At 30.1% G+C, this 17314-nt stretch overlaps 2 protein-coding genes and 1 non-coding gene across 3 annotated transcripts; 2 read left to right on the forward strand and 1 right to left on the reverse strand.

Annotated features, from left to right (window-relative positions):
* The first annotated feature begins 611 nt into the window (after positions 1–611).
* Positions 612–2807, forward strand: LOC126664702 (thaumatin-like protein 1b). The gene is made up of 3 exons (XM_050357214.1): positions 612–783; positions 914–1607; positions 2149–2807. Exons 1-3 carry the CDS (start codon positions 720–722, stop codon positions 2348–2350), a joined length of 960 nt encoding a protein of 319 aa, XP_050213171.1. The 5' UTR covers positions 612–719; the 3' UTR covers positions 2351–2807.
* Positions 2808–9966: 7159 nt separating this feature from the next.
* Positions 9967–10050, reverse strand: TRNAL-CAA (transfer RNA leucine (anticodon CAA)). Its single transcript has one exon. It is a non-coding gene; the product is annotated as a tRNA-Leu (tRNA).
* A 1885-nt stretch (positions 10051–11935) lies between these two features.
* On the forward strand, positions 11936–14040 carry LOC126677105 (thaumatin-like protein 1). Its single transcript, XM_050371564.2, has 3 exons — positions 11936–12190; positions 12501–13173; positions 13720–14040. The coding sequence occupies exons 1-3, from the start codon at positions 12145–12147 to the stop codon at positions 13937–13939; spliced, it is 939 nt and encodes a 312-aa protein (XP_050227521.1). The 5' UTR covers positions 11936–12144; the 3' UTR covers positions 13940–14040.
* Positions 14041–17314: the final 3274 nt, after the last annotated feature.

Below are 17314 nucleotides of genomic sequence, written 5' to 3' on the forward strand. Positions count from 1 at the left end.
GCTGGACCAGTTGGTAGTTAAATATATAATATACAACAGAGTTGTGACAATATTATTTTGGATTTATCATATTTTAAAATAAAATAAAAATATATATCTTCTATTAAATCAATTTCTTCTAAGAGCTACAATTTTTATTATTTTATAAATTGTAATATATACAGGATGTTTCAGAAAATAATTATACTTCTAAATAGTGTTTCTTCTAGTCAATTTTAAAAGTCTCACGTTTTATTTTAGAATGTTGTATTTTAAAAGTTTTATTTTCAATTTTAAAATAGTTTTACATTATATTTTCCTTTTCCTCTTTCAATTTAAAATAAATTTCATAAAAAAATTTAAATATCATTAAGAAGGATAACAAAATAATAATAATAATAATAATAATAGTTATTATATAGAATTAAATGAGAATTATAAAATGAATAGAGGATTGCCCTGTTTCTTAACAACAAGACCATTAGTATAACCAAATGAAAACGACAATGTCGTATTAATGAGGAGTAATGGTCGCGCCACGTCAACAATATACATGTGGGTCCATTATCAAACAAATACGCACCGTTTAACTCTCTTTCCCTTCTATAAAAACCCCACTCGTTTCAGTTTTATAAAATCCAACCCTCCTCTCCAATTTCTCTTGAAGAAGAAGTTATTTAGCTTCAACATTCTTCTTCTTCTCCATTAATATCTCATATTTTCTCTGTAAATCTATTTCAATGGCACAATTAACATTTCCATCCATTCTATTGTCTCTCGTAATCGCTCATTCATTCATTTCAGGTACTAATTACAATCTAAGTCCTTCAGTTTCGATTCTAAACAAACAATCTACTCCTTCAATTTCAATTCTATGTATAATTTTAGCTTAAATTAACTAGCTGTTTTTCACGATTTGTTATTGTTGCTGTAGGTGTTGTTTCAACGTCCTTTACATTATCGAATAAATGTGACTACACAGTATGGCCAGGCATTCTCTCAAACGCGGACGCGCCGCCTCTCTCAACTACCGGTTTCGTCCTCCAAAAAGGCGAAACGAAGACCGTTACAGCACCTGCTTCATGGGGCGGCCGTATGTGGGGCCGCACACACTGCACACAAGACTCCACCGGAAAATTCTCTTGCTTAACTGGCGATTGCGGCTCCGGTAAGCTAGAATGTTCAGGAACCGGCGCTATTCCTCCTGCCACGCTGGCGGAATTCAAGCTTGACGGTTATGGCGGCATGGATTATTTCGATGTCAGTCTTGTGGACGGCTATAACCTTCCTCTGCTTGTAGTGCCTCAAGGCGGCTCTGGTCAAAATTGTACAAGTACTGGCTGCGTTGTGGATTTGAACGGCGCGTGTCCTTCCGAGCTTAAGGTTACCAGTACAGGCGGTGATGGTATTGCTTGTAGAAGTGCGTGCGAAGCTTTTAGGCAACCAGAGTATTGTTGCAATGGCGCGTATGCTACACCAGATACATGTAAACCGTCGTCGTATTCTCTGATCTTCAAAAACGCGTGCCCACGTGCTTACAGCTATGCTTACGATGACAAGACCAGTACCTTCACTTGTGCATCCGTATCAGATTACACAATCACCTTCTGCCCAACCCCAAACACAAGGTAACCTTTTTTCACTTTACTGAGTTACTGCGCTTTAACATTTACTGTTCCATGGAAATGAACGTTAGGCTAACTTTATTAAATATTTATAACAAATACTGATACAAAATACTTATATAATATACTATGGAAATACTTTTTTTATAATAAGATCGTATATAAATTTTTACCGTTGCTGCCAGACAAAGCATAATATGTGAAATTATTGCATGTGTCAGTGCTGGTGCTGACATTTACGAGGCTTAGTAGAATGTGGCGCGATTCGTGCTCATAAAGTGACTACTTTTTCTAAGCCGACATCGGTTTTAGTCACCTAGTGCTTAAAACGTCACCGTTTCTGAAGTTCTTAAACGGTGCTGTTTTGTCATCTTTTGCCAATTGATGTACGGATTTTTATATGAATGCACATCTCCCGAGCCCACCTTCGTAACGGCCAGTTATGAAGTCTTATTGTACACCAATCCCCATCTGACACGTTTATTGTATTTTTCTGGGACAATATAGTACAGAAGCTAACGGTTATTTATTGGACATTTTGCAGCCAAAAAGCATCCCAAGGCCAAAACACAGAGAATACAAATACTGGCACAGGAAATTCTGTCATCAACAGCACTATGGTGTATGAAGGTGCATTGGCTCAAAGTGAAGCGTCATCATCCATTAACCACGTGTATGGATCACATGTAATTGCTGGCTTAGTCAGCATTACAGCAGCTTTTTGGCAGTTGAGGCACTTCTATTAAGATTTTTTAAAATTCTTTTTAATCTAGAAAAAGAAATAGTTATACACACCGTAATCAGTTGAGGGGAAGGGTAGGCTAAAGAAACAAGAAAACCAAAATATTTTTGGCCCAATTAAAAGTCTCGAGTGGACCCTACTGGTTTATCTCTTTTTTATGCATGGGCCATACGATTGGGCCCCTTTACGTGGTAGTGAGTCATGATTGAAAAGGCTCACCACCCTCGAATTGATGGCCACCCCACTCTACCCTCCGATTTTATGGTTAAATAGGATTTAATTTTTTATTTTATTTTAGTATAGTACTGTAATAAAGTTAGATTACTATTTCTTTTAATTACTATCGAGTGAAAATGAGGATTCATTTGTTGGTTTAGAAATTAGTAGAATTTTATAACGTGTAGCCACCGAATATGGTACCAATACATGAATTCTCTATTGAAATTCTAGCTTTTTGTCTACTTGCATGTGTTTCATGTCATACTACCACTCTGCATTTTGTAATCCCACATTACAAAAATAAAATAAAGATTCTTGCCAGCATTATGGAGTAATAATCGCTCATTAAAATGTTGAAATATTTTATGTATTCTACGGATTGGATAATATAAACAATTTGAGGGGTATTTGAGGCGTGGACAGTGATGCTACTAATGACTTGTTATTTCCCAACTTACTCGGTTAATGCAATCATATGTTAGCGAATTAGGATTTTCTCAAGTTGATTTTAATTTAAAGGATCAAGTTCATGATTTATACTGTTCATAATAAAATGAACGGTGTAAATTAATTTACTTAAAATGGTATTTTTTTTTTTAATTTACATCATACATATTATAATGAGTGGTGTAGATTTCTTGAATTTAATCATTTAAATTCAAAAGAACTTGACAGAATCTCAATCTATATTGGGCAGCCTTTTTGACCAATTTTTTTTTGATATAATACTATAAAAAAGTCTACCGTTTTAAACTAATGCAAATTATTTTATTTGTCCACAACTAAATAAATAAAAATATTTAAAAAAGAAAATACTTTCAACAATTTGACCAATCATTGACCTATCATTTTTATAAATTTTAATATATACCATAATAAAAAAAATTTAAATTCAAATTCAAATTTATTATCTTATTTGTTTATTGTTCGAATATAATATCCAGACTTGTAAAATTAACGGATGAAACTATTTTATAAAAATATTTATATTATTTTGTTCATAATTATAGATAGATAAAATTATTACATTAATTAGTTATTTTTACTAGGGGTCAAATGTTATTGTAAGGAGTTAGGCAGTTGGCCATACTTAAAGAGACGTTAGCCTGTAAGACTTATCCCTTCAAGGTTGAAAGAGTCCCCACAAGAAAGCATCCAAAATCGTAAAAAGAACCTAACCCCATTACCATAAACATCCAGTAATCTGCCCTGTCCCGAACCCTACAGGAGTTTGGTATCGATTGAGATGTTTATAGTTGACAAATTTAGCTTAATAGTTCCTAAACATAACGCATTTTATGGAATTACGAATTTAATCAGGGCATAGTACCCCATATTGAATTGATTTATTTCCATGTGTATCCCATGTTAGCTGACCTCAGCTATCCTAAAACTTCACATTAGACTACAATGATAAGGACCCAGTACCTTCAGCTTAGCCACATATTATGATATTCATATAGTATAATGTTCAATTGATTGTATAATAATTGATTTGAGAATTATTTATTAATTACTTAGTGGAGTTAAATGGCTTAGATTTAAAGGAACATATAATTATAAATTTTGCAAAATATTATCACAATTATAAGTTTAAAAGAGTATAATTTATTTCACTAATTATTTAATATAATCAATATGTTATGTTTTTTTTATGACTAGAGGAAAAACACTTGTGGAAAAAATGAGCACACAAATTTGATAGAATGTTGATCAATGATCATACCATCTGAACTATAATTCATTTGTAAATTAATATTGTATGTTGCATGAGATAATTATTTATAATATATATGGAAAAAAAAGTAAACATCTAAGTCTCACATGGCAACTTTGTCCTTAAAACGAGAAGAACGTGCAATGTTGCATGCTTGGGTTACACACACAATCAACCACTTCATAATATGAAGAATCATCACCACAAAATTATTAGAAATGAAACTCCAAATTGTTTATCTATTATTTGACAAGATTTGACTGATTAATTCAATTATATAATTAATATTTCTATGTAAAAAAATATTATTTTCTGTGTGCATATGTTTGGTGTTTCACTAGCTGAAATTCAATATCAACAAGATTATTTTTAATTTATAGGTCCAATGAACCCTGTGAACTACACAATGTGAAATGACTTATTGTTCTTAAATTAACCGTAAAGAGGATAAATTTTCATCTACACATATGATGTGGCAATAAGGAGACTCGAATGTTGTTGGGGAATAGATCGGACATTTTATTGTTATAACTAAATGAACCTTCTATCTTACGACTTAACTTATTTTTACACAAATTTATTAGCCTTTGTCAAACTTAATTATCCATTAACCACAATTTATATTAGAATCTGAGAAGATCTGGACTATTAATTATTAAAATTATAGGGATAAAAAGGAAATTAACGCATTCTGATGCCTCGGATTTTATGTTGCAGATTCGTGATAGATTCAAATTTGTGATAGATTTTTATGCCAATAAGCTTGTATCTTGTAGATTCATAATGAATTGTGTTTTTTTTTCAGCTCTTAGCAGTTATGTAATTTCACTTTTTTAAAAATTGAAAGATGGTTTACGTTCAAAGTGTGTACATATTATGTCGTCTTATTATGAGCTAATGGAATGGTTTTTACCTTAAAAATATAGACTAAAGGCAAAATAATGCGTTAGCACCGATTAGTTACAAAGTTAATAACACCAAGGTGGCATAATATCATACTTTTTCTTTTCAAAAGGGTAAATTTTTTATTAATAATAACAAAAATTACATGAACGGTTTCTCAACACATTGAGTCAACTATTCTAGAAAATATGATGAGAACTGTAAAAATACAGTCATCGACCATGGCTCAACTAACCACCACGTGTCACCCAATTATATAAGCTAAAATAACTAGATCGAATAATTGAACGTTATAAGGGACCCCAGAACCTGAACGCTCCAACTTCGGGCTTTTATTGTTGTCGGTGGTCCTGATTAACAGGAACCACCGCTGAGGATACCATATCCGACTCTCCACAATATAGTCTACAGATTGAGATAATATTTTTGAAATACAACCATCTTTTTTTCTTCTACAATTGCATTTCCTTTCAATTTACAAGATCCATTTTGCTCAGGGACCGTTATATAGAGATATTTGTAAACGGTTTACCACTAAATTGGAGTTGGGCTTTCTTAAACTGATTATTTTTTGAGCTGGGCTTTTTCACCCCATTTCCGTTAATTTTTAAGTTCTGAAAAAAAATCACACTTAAGTTTAACTAATCAAGATTGTTTGATCAAAACGCTGTCATTTCTCAAAAAAGTTTCCAATTACAAAATTATAAGTTCTTTGGCAATTTCACACTGAGAAGAAACTCAAGGTCAGAAGCCCAATAATAGAGCTGTGTGATTTTTATTTTTTTACCATTAGATAGGGTAGATTTTTCAATTTGCGTTTTCTTTCATAGAAAATTAAAAATTGCTTTCTTGTGGAACTCTCATAAATTGGATAAACAAGGCTAATTACCTGATCTTGTTCTAAAAGAGAACTTTTAGTTGGGCCAGGCCTGTGCTATTAAGCCCAGACCCTTGACTCTGGGCAGGCAATGCCATATTATCTAGATAAAATAATAAAATTTTGAAAAAAAATGTAATTTAGCTACATAAAATCAGTTAATTTATATATATAAAAAAATATTATACGTGTCTTTATTTAATTAAATAGTATTTTTAGGGACTTTTAACGCATTATGTTATAGATAATGAGATTAATAGCTATGGAATTTAATTGTTTAAATAAAAATGAATGCTTATAATTTGAAATAAAAAGTTTTAAATAGCGTCTATTAAAGTGAAACTGAAACAGTATATAAATTAAGAGATAATGAATCAATTTTCTAAAATTTAATTTATCATGTCCATTTTTTGCATAAACAAATAAAGGGGCAAAAACTTAGCTTGGAAGGTAGTGATGAATGGTTGTGTTACTATTGTGAAGGATAATGTTCACTTTCGATGTCATATTTACACCAATTTTGTTATCTTTCCTTTTTGAGCTCCAACTACCATCAAGATTTTAACACTGCCTTTACTGAATTTGTATAAAGTTGGCAGCTGAGCTAAAGCATGCATGTAAATGGTTGTCTCAATCATCCAATTCAATTTATTTCTTTTTATAATATTATACCACGCAATATATCCAAATGCAAAGGATTTATTTGCATGCAGAGCTCTAATGTGTTGAATTAAACCTTAAATTTGTGTTTATTTGCAGCCTATTAGTAAGGCATGCAGACGTGAATTTCGTTAAATCTAAGAAAAGAATTAGAGAAGATGGATACTCACAATAGCGGACTCAAAAATATATTTTTAAAATATAACATAACTTTATAGAAGTTGATAAAAATAAAAATTTCAAAATGATAAATTATCAATATAATATTATTTCAAAAATTATATTTATAAAATGGATCCGGCTCTTAAATTTGTGTTTTGGTGTTAAATAAATTATTTTAATTTTTTTAGTAAATTAGATCCGTAAATTTATATTTCTGAATTATATAGATCACTTTAGTCAATTAGATTTCTAAATTTATGATCGAAATGAAATAACCAGCTACTCATGTTCAATGTAAGTCTGCCATATATATGCGCACAGAAAGAATAGCTAAAAAATAAAAAAACTTTTTGAATGAATATATCAAATTTTAGCTAGTGTGACGAAAATGTTTTCATAAAGAAACCAAAGTTGATGTAAAAGCCAAATTTAAATATATTGGACCAAAAAACATATATTACAGTAACAATTATCCATATATTATACTTTACACGACAGATAACATGTCAAAAAGCATTCATTCCATCTGCAAATATTGAAATTAGTATGACCGTCGTCACTTAATTATAAAGAAAAAATTGGTAGGGTCAATTTGTAGATTTAGGATAAAATGTTGACCTCATAAATAAATTTTGCCTTCAAGATTTATTTCACGACTTCTGTAGCATTATCTAAACTTTTATCATTATGTCAAGATCCATCTTTATGGCAATTTAGTGGATTGATCGCAACCCTATATGCCGGCTAGCTTGCATTTTGTCGAAACATAAGTTTTCAATTAATTTCAAATTTGTTTTATTTTAGGTTCTTTGCAAATAAAGTCTACTCTTTAGTTTTTTAGTGATTTAAGTTTAAAAGTCGGTAAATAATATTCTAACTTCCATTTTTTGGTGAATTCTAGTGCTTAATATTTTCTACCAAATTTAACTGTTTCTAATAAATAATATTACGCCGGATAATGATATTAGAATGTAAATTACAAATTTAAAAAAATGTGTTGTGCATGGATAAATTTTATAAGTTGTGATTAAATCGTTAAAAAGTGGAAAGATAAGTTTTTATTTACAAATACAACTCATTTACTTTATCTAAATTTCTAATCTGTTTTGTCCTTACTACAACTAGTTATAAAGCCTTATTTATGTGGAAATTAAAATCAAGTGATAGAGCAGAAAATACTGGCTATATTCAGATGCTTGAAAAGTGACAGGAAAGTTAAAGAGCATGCATAATAGAAATCAAAAAGTTGTGGCGAAAAAGAAATGGTATCCACATCATGTTTACTCGGCTACAGATCAACAATTGTCATCCGTATGAGGCAGTTGAATTTGTCTCAAAGATACTGCGCTAAAAATTAATATTGCTTTCTGCAATTAATGTCTCCCGATGCATAACAAACTACAATTTATTAAACCTGAAAACTTATTCTACAATTTCTTTTCATGGTATGCAACGTATAGATATTGCACTTTTGCATGTCATGATCATCTGCTATAAGTCTAATCTTGCATGGTCAACCACTAATTTTTTTTGTTACAAATACGAAATACGGTATTCAGAAACGTTTGTTAGAGGAATTGAACTCACGACCTTTCCCGGCGTATATACCATTTGAGCTATATCTCCGCTTTGCTAATAAACCACAAATTTGATGTCTTACAATTTATAAAACCACCAAGCTGTAGCTGTGGACAATGCAATCTTATCTTGAAAACAACTAACATTACTTTGAGAAACTTCAAAGATGTTACAATTTTTATTTTATTTTTTGTAAGTCTATTCGGTTTCCAAGGCTTCGCCCTGACTAATCTGAATCCAACCCGTATCGCGCACCTGGGATGGTGGGTGAGTCTATCGGTGGAAATTTTCTGCATTCACAAGGACTCGAACCCGATACCTTGCTTAAGCGATAGCAAGTCGCTTACCACTTGAACCAACCCCCATTGGTTAATTTTTCTTTAATTATGTGATAATAATCTTCTACCACATGTTAATTATTGCTTATTTATTCTTATCCTTGCTTTTAGTACACTACGTTTGACTATATATACTGTTATTATCACTAATAAGTAGCTGCTCAAGTTTCGCATAAAAACAAAATATTTTCAATAAATAATTAAAATAAGCTGACGAGAGAGTAGATGCTTATCAGCATAATGCAAAAAGTCAATATTAAAATAACTAAGGTATCAATAAAAGTAACTAATGGGTGTTAATGAATTAATGCACTACATAGTGTCCAATGCAATTTTCTGAAGCTTCAATGAACTTGCTTCTTTTAAATTAAGAACCATAAACAGATATCCAGATATACATTTATAATCTATATTTAAATGTAGATGTACATAAATTGCTATCAAGCATTCGAATGGCTTTAAATTGGTAAATTTTGATTGGATACTTTATACAAATTAAAGCCAACAAGGAAATATTTTTTCTAGCCATGCAAATCTCCACTTTAAAAGCACCCTCCATCTTTTCTACACGCTGCATTGATTCTTCGCGAAAAAATTTTAGATGGACCAAAACCATCATACAACTCATAAACTATTTATTTAAAGACTAATTTCATAAAAAAATCACGATATTTTATCTGAAATTTTATTTTAATCACGATTTTTAAAGTTGCCATATAAAATCATGATCTTTTATTTATTTCAAATATATCATTTCAATGTATTTTTAAAGTTTAAGATAATCCTTCAATTTATATTTATATACTAATTAGGCGTATGTTATAACTCTTTATTTAATTGTTTTTAATGTTTTTATCCTTTAATTCATTAAATTGTCAATTATATTCTTGTATTGGGTAGAGATGAAACTTAAAAACTCAAAATTGAGTACAAATGATTTTTTTATAAAATCAGGGTATAAACGAAAAAAAAATTTAAAATAGAGTTTTTTTTTAAATAATTAAATTAAAATAATTTTCTCAAAAAAACATGTGCTTTATGAGTCTGTATATCCGGAACCTTTATTCTGGAAAGTAGTATAAAAATAATGAAAAGAAATTTTAGAAAGTGGGATGATGAAGGAAAATTTGTAGGTCATATATAAACATTGGAAAACAAAATTAAAATGTCAGAAGTGGGATTTGAACCCACGCCCTCTTTCGAAGACCAGAACTTGAGTCTGGCGCCTTAGACCACTCGGCCATCCTGACTTGATTGTTTTGTTTGTTACAGACAGATAATTAAACCTATCATGGGCATACAATCACTCCGCAACATGAACAGAGTGGGCCTACAGTCTATTTGCTAATTTTGATTTTTACTAGTTTTTAGATTATTATTTTATATATATATGTGGTCTTTTATTTGCAATTGATTTTTATTTTGTTATTATCTAATAAAATGGCATTTATGAATGTTTTCTAAGCAATTAGGTCTCTATTTATGATTCAATCAGCAACTTCATTATATGGGTCCATATTTAATATACTATTTGTGACTGATTTATCTACATTAAGATTTGAATTTTTGGCTTTCAAGGATTATACAAAAATTGGTACATTTTTTTTTTGATACATTTCTGCTTTTGATTCTATAACAAAAATAAAACGCACATATTACATTTAAATATATAGTAAAAAAACATATTACATTTCAAAATTATTAAAATAAAATTATACATTGTAGTCGTAGATGCTCTACCATTCCATTATCAGTTCAGCTATATTGAAGTATAGCTGCCGGCACTAACAACGGAGGCAGTGTCCACGGTCGGTGGCACAGTGTTGCCGAAAACGTGGCAAACTATTATGCAGAAACAATATTTTTATGTAGCCACCGCCCCACGATCCATTTCTCATGGATATGAGGTGTCAATTTCCCATGCAACATCTTGCTTATTATGCCAATGCCTAATTATTATATATCACCGTCATTTCTTCCATAGATGTTGGAGCCATTACTTGCTTCAATATACACATAAATCAGATTCAATTTTAATAATTGGCTTGATTCAAAAGCTATAGAAAAATAAAAAACCAAAATTTCCAGTTCAAAAGCTGATATTATATATCTTTTTCTATTCACAACCACCTAAATCAAACGGAATGATTGAAAAATTTATGATCATTAATTGGAGTAGTGGAGCTTTTTAACAACTACTACTAAAAGAAAAACTCATACTTACACTATATGTTACCGACCTTAGTTCTTTGTTGTACTAATGTTAACTTAATGCCAACAAATAAATAAAAACTGGTTGAATCATCAATCAGATTTCTGAGAATCTAATTCCATTAAAAAAGTTATAATAAAGACCAAAGATTTGTATATTTTGCCAGATAGCCTCATAAATTCATTATTAAAACTAAAGAAATTGATCACGAATTTATTTCTTCAAACAGATTAGGTAGGTGCATGGAATAAGCTTTTTAGCAAATTGAATTTAAAGATGCTTTTGACAAATTGTAGTGCAGATCATTCCTGTTCAAGATATTATGAATCGAATTTAGCTTGAATTATTTTCTCAATCTAAATATTTATTTTGTAATGAATCTTCATGAGTATTTTTGTCGGCCAAAGAAGCACTTTGGCATTGGTCAATTAATAATGTCATTTTTTGATAATTAAATTGATTTAAAATTTAAGAACAGAATCAAATGAAAATTGTTTGAAACAAGTCTGTATTCGGTGAATTTCCGACTTAAGTGACAATTTGCCCCACCAATTTGCAAGTTATGGTCAAAAATAGCACATACTGTAACTTTACAATTATTTAACCATAAACTTTGTTTTATCAATTTATCTCATTTTAATATAATAATCAATATTTGAGGTGAGTAACACACGCCAAATTAGATAATAAAATGGGATAAACTGATAAAAAAATGCCAAATGTGCGATTAAATTGACTGTAAAATTAAAATTTGTGCTAATAGAACATCGTTTGTAACCTGAATTTCCTGTATTTGAGTTTGACTGCCATAGTCGACGTGGCTGTGGGACTTTGTCTGTGTTTTGTACATGATATATGAGTCAGCAATCTATATAAATACACAAAGTGACATAAGTTACTTCCCCATCAAATCCTCCTAATTCCATTCTCATTTTCTATTCAAAAACGCACCAAACACTACTCTTAAACTCCTTTGTATTTTCATCTTTATTTTGCTATTATTACCTATCAATCCAAAAATTCATCTTTAAAGCCAATGCAACCTTTTTTTCATCATATAAATCTTTCATCACACCTAACCTCATAAGTCATATCCATATATAATTATTTCATTTTAGTTGTTTCTCTTTAAATGGATCCATTTATCGTCCTCATCACTTTGCTTACAATCTGCAGAGGTAATTAATTTCCAACCATTGCATTTTTCCTACTTTAGGAATAACTATGTAAGTGGTTTGTATTTCGGTATTTGTATGATTCATAGTCGATCCGCTCAATTAAATGAATTTATGGGTTAATGTACATAATCCGTTAAAAGAATAATAGCTTTGCATTTAATTTTTGTGTCGTTTTAGTTTTGACACAGATAATAATCCGATCTTGTTGACTTTAATTGTGTCACTAAAACGGATCGACATGATAATAACATGAACACGACCCGTGAATCCGTTTTCACTGCCCACTAAGTCTTTATTGTTTTCACTTCAGGAGTATCAGGTGCTACATTTACACTGATAAACAAATGTGGATACACAGTATGGCCCGGTACTCTATCCAATTCAGGCAGCACTCCATTGGAAAGCACCGGATTTGAGCTTCAACCGGGTGGGTCTCGATCCTTTCCGTCACCGCCAAATTGGTCGGGTCGGTTCTGGGGTAGAACCGGTTGCACATTTGACCCAGCTACAGGTCAGGGTACTTGCTTAACAGGTGATTGTGGAACGAACTTAATTTCATGCAATGGTCAAAATGCCAAGCCACCTGCCACTTTAGCCGAATTCACAATCGGGTCGGGCACCCAGGATTTCTACGATGTTAGTTTAGTTGATGGGTATAACGTACCAATGATTGTTCAACCCAATGGTGGGTCGGGTCCTTGTTTGGCAACTGGATGTGTAACTGATGTGAATCAGCAATGCCCGATGGAGCTACGGGTCGGGTCGGGTGAGGCTTGTAAGAGTGCTTGTGAAGCATTTGGGACGCCTGAGTACTGTTGCAGCGGCGCTTATGCTACGCCGGACACGTGTAAGCCGTCTGTTTATTCGGAAATGTTTAAAACGGCGTGTCCGAAATCATACAGCTATGCGTACGATGATGCTACAAGTACATTTACGTGCACAGGAGCTGATTATTTGATTACATTCTGCCCTTCCTCAACAAGGTAAGGATTGTCTTTTTAACTTTGTTCCATTCTACTACATTTCATCTGAAAAAATTAACTTTAACTAAATCTTATTTTATTGATTGCATTTTTAAGAATATTTAAATTATTTTTTGACATTGAGAAAAAAAAAATCTAATTTCTTATATTAAAAAATTACTCCATATATTTAAAGTATTTAGAAATCAATAAATCAGTCCTTCTGGTTAATTTCGTTTATCAATGAGTGTAATATTTTTTTAAAAAAATTAAGTGTGTAAATGTATTTTTTTTATCTTCTCATTAGTTTTTTCTTTTTTATAATTGGGGGAGGGGCAGCGCTTATGGGAGGAATTTAATCCACGACCTTAACAGTTTTCTGCGGAGCGTTTATACCATTTGAGCTCCAGCTCATTGGTATCTTCTCATTAGTTAGCTATATTTAACAATATCACTTGTTACGGAATTAATGAGTTATAAATAATTCTACGTAGCAAACTAAATTTATCTAAATGCTTCATAATGTAATTGAATTTGTTTTAATTAATAATTGGGTTATTTTTGTAGTCAAAAATCTGCAACTGCAGCTGCAACTGCAACAGTTCCATCTCAATCTAATAGCACAAGCACAACAGATGGATCTGAAAATGATGATAATAATGGGGTCGGCATTTCATGGTTGCCAAATTTGTTCACCGGAGGCTCGTCCAAATCGTTTTCTTCATCATCGGCGGGGTACTTCACATCGGTCGCTTCGACAATTTATATTATGTTCATATATTCATAGGCTGTTCTTTCTTTGAAGAGCAGACTTTGGAGTTGTAAAGCCAATTTTCCAGGCCACACACATGTATATAGGAGTTTTATTTAAGACTTTAGGAAACTGCATCCTTTGGCTTTTTTATTTTTCAAAACACTTTTTGAAATTGAAATAATGTTATCTAAAGCCGAAAGAAAGGGATAATTGCTAAAGAAAAAAAAACTTTAGCGTATATTATAATTATAGTATAAAATTTTAATTTCGATAATTTAAAAAACGCAGTTTTCTTTTAAATTTGAAACACAACAATTTTTTAATCAAAAAATCAATAATGTGGATACTGGAATAATGAACACCGGAACGGTCCACATCAGTGTTCTTTAAAAAAAAATTATTGATATTCTACATTACAAAAATTGATAATTTATAATATTTTTAATTATCAAAATTAAATTTTTTTTGTTAAAATTAAAATACAACAAGTTCATGTTTTGTTTTACAATTAGCCAATAGAAAGTAGGGGTGTGCACGGATCCTGTATATCTCTAAAATCGAACTACAAACCGAACTGAAAATATCTAGCACCGAGAAATATTTGTTGACCATTGACTTTTCCCAAACCGAACCGTATCGTACCGTACCGAACATTTTATTTAAATAATATATATTAAAAATATGGCTTATCCCCTTAAAAACCCCTCACCTTTTACCCCCAATTCGTTTGCACCCTCACGTTGCAAAACCACCAAATATACCCAAATTATGACCTTTCACTTTCAATTGCACCCTCAAGCATTAAATTGATCTCTTTTCACTTGAAAAAATAGATTTATTTTTGTTTTAAATAAATTATTAAGTCCTATTTTAAAATATATGCTAAAATTTAAAGTATTGATTTGAACATTTTTCAAATAAAAAGAGGTCAATTTAATGCTTGAGGGTACAATTGAAAGTGAAAGGTCGTAATTTGGGTATATTTGGTGGTTTTACAACGTGAGGGTGCAAATGAAATGGGGGTAAAAGGTGGGGGGATTTTAAGGGGATAAGCCTAAAAATATTAGTCTATATAGATATATATAAATTATTAATTTACATAAATTAATATGAACAATTTACATATATTTTTTATCATTGACCAAATTACATAATTTAACAAAAATGATATAGTTTTAGACTTCAGAATAGCTAAAAGTACCTTTATCAAATAATATAAAATTTAATATTAAATCGAACGATAACATACATGTTATGCATTTTTATTTTATTGATGATTATTTATTTGTGATAGTCGAAAATTTAAAAAAAATGAATGAGTAGCTAATTAATTTTAAAGGTCAAAATAATATATTATAATACAGTAGAGATTATATTTTAAATAAAACAATATTCATAGTTCTAGTAATATCCATACCGAACCGTAACAATCCATTAGGACTGAACGTACTGAACCATACCGAAAAATAAAATTTCCGAACCGAACCGAATCGATTATTGGTACGGATCCGGAGAATGAAAAATAATTATTTGTAAAGAAAAAATATGATTGCTTTATTGTGAATCTTGAGTTAACTTGGTTGGTGGATGGATGCCAAATGAACCCAACTTTGCTGGGATTGCACGATTTGTAGATTTTTATTATTTCAAATGATGTCTTTTGGTTGTAGAACGATTTTCATGATGTTCTCCAGGAGATTAATCAAAAAATAATTATAGAATATTACGTCATTCGTGTAATAAATCAATAAAATACTTGCCATGTTAAAATATTTAACGGAAATCATAACTAAAAATTTATATTGCAAATGCTCATTAATTTGTTATAAAAATGATATAATATAACTGGCATGAGATAAATACTCATAATTATAACTTGAATGACAAATATTTAGATGCGTGTATTAAAAATAAATATCAAATTGTACATACTCATTCAAATTCATTCTAGTTGTACCGAGTCAAAAATAAAATGAGAAATAAAAAAAAGCTAAATTAAAAAATAATCAATAACTAGAGCCGCCTAGCGATAAGCAACAGAAATGTACAGATATATTTCTTGACTGATATGATTATTTAAAAAAATGTTGTCTAATTGGGGGTGGAATCTCCGGTTTTAAGTTTCTTTTTTATTTATAAAACAATGCTCTTGATATTATATTAATATTAATAAGAAATATTAAATTACAATGATATCTAAAAAATTAGAATTTATAATCTTCAATCATTAATAATATAAAATAAATTATATAAATTCTTTGATTATATAATTCTTTTTAACATTAATAGTAGAGTCAAACTTCTGTAAAGTTTTATTTCTAAAATTTATAAGTTCTTCAAAATTAATTATAAAGATATATAAAACACAGTAAGTTAAAAAAATAAATCTAACTTTTAAAATTCTATAAAATTTAAATGTTAATAACACAAAAATTAATTAAAAAAAAAACTTAATATCTAAAATCCTTCAAAATATATAATTTTAAAAAAGTAAAATCAAACAAAATATAAATATAAAAGATCGTTGTCACCTTTTAATGATAAAAAAAAAAACAATATCACCTTTTATTTCTGTATTCTGTTTGGAAATGAATTGTCACCATTCAATGAAAAATGCCGAAGGGAACAAAATAAATCAAATATTTATCTACCTCCTCCAAATTGGGAGTACTTTTTGGCCTCTAAACCAAAAAAAAAGAATTCAGTCTAATTTAACTAGTTTTAATACAAACCCAAATTCAGTCTAAGCCCAGTTCATATCCTATATTCATAAGGGTGCAAATGAGTGTGGATACTCGCGAATTATTCGAAAGCGACTCTAAAAAATTTGAATTGAGCTCAATCTACTCGAGCTTCACTCTAAGTCGAGCTCGAGTATTAGTTAAAGAGACTCATACGTCTAAATGAGTTTAAAGGAACCTCTTACGCACATAAAATGATGATTTATCTTTAACTATATTGGCTTTTTATAGTTCTAAATTTAATAGATAATATAATTATTAATTAATCAATGTTTATATTATATGGTGAAAATAATTTAAAATACATCAAATATGATAATTTTTAATAGTTTTTTATTTTTTGTTAAATTCTGATAGAGCTCGAGTTCGAGTAGATCGAATATAGTTCGAGTTCGAACATAAAAAATTAAGGTCATTCGGATTTGAGCTTGTATAACACACTCCAGATTGAGCTCAATTTAGCTAGGGACTCGGCCCGTACACACTTTTATATATCTACTACAGTAGACCCTTTAATAATTTATATTCAATAAATTAATAATTCTAATAATTAATTAAATTTTAGGAAATCAACTTCAATATTACGTCTTATGTAATATTCAATAAATTAATAATTCTAGTAATTAATAGAAATTTAATCCACCATGTATATTGATTATTAGAGAGT

This window comes from Mercurialis annua, linkage group LG1-X (assembly GCF_937616625.2).
Source record: "Mercurialis annua linkage group LG1-X, ddMerAnnu1.2, whole genome shotgun sequence".
Lineage (NCBI taxonomy): Eukaryota > Viridiplantae > Streptophyta > Magnoliopsida > Malpighiales > Euphorbiaceae > Mercurialis > Mercurialis annua.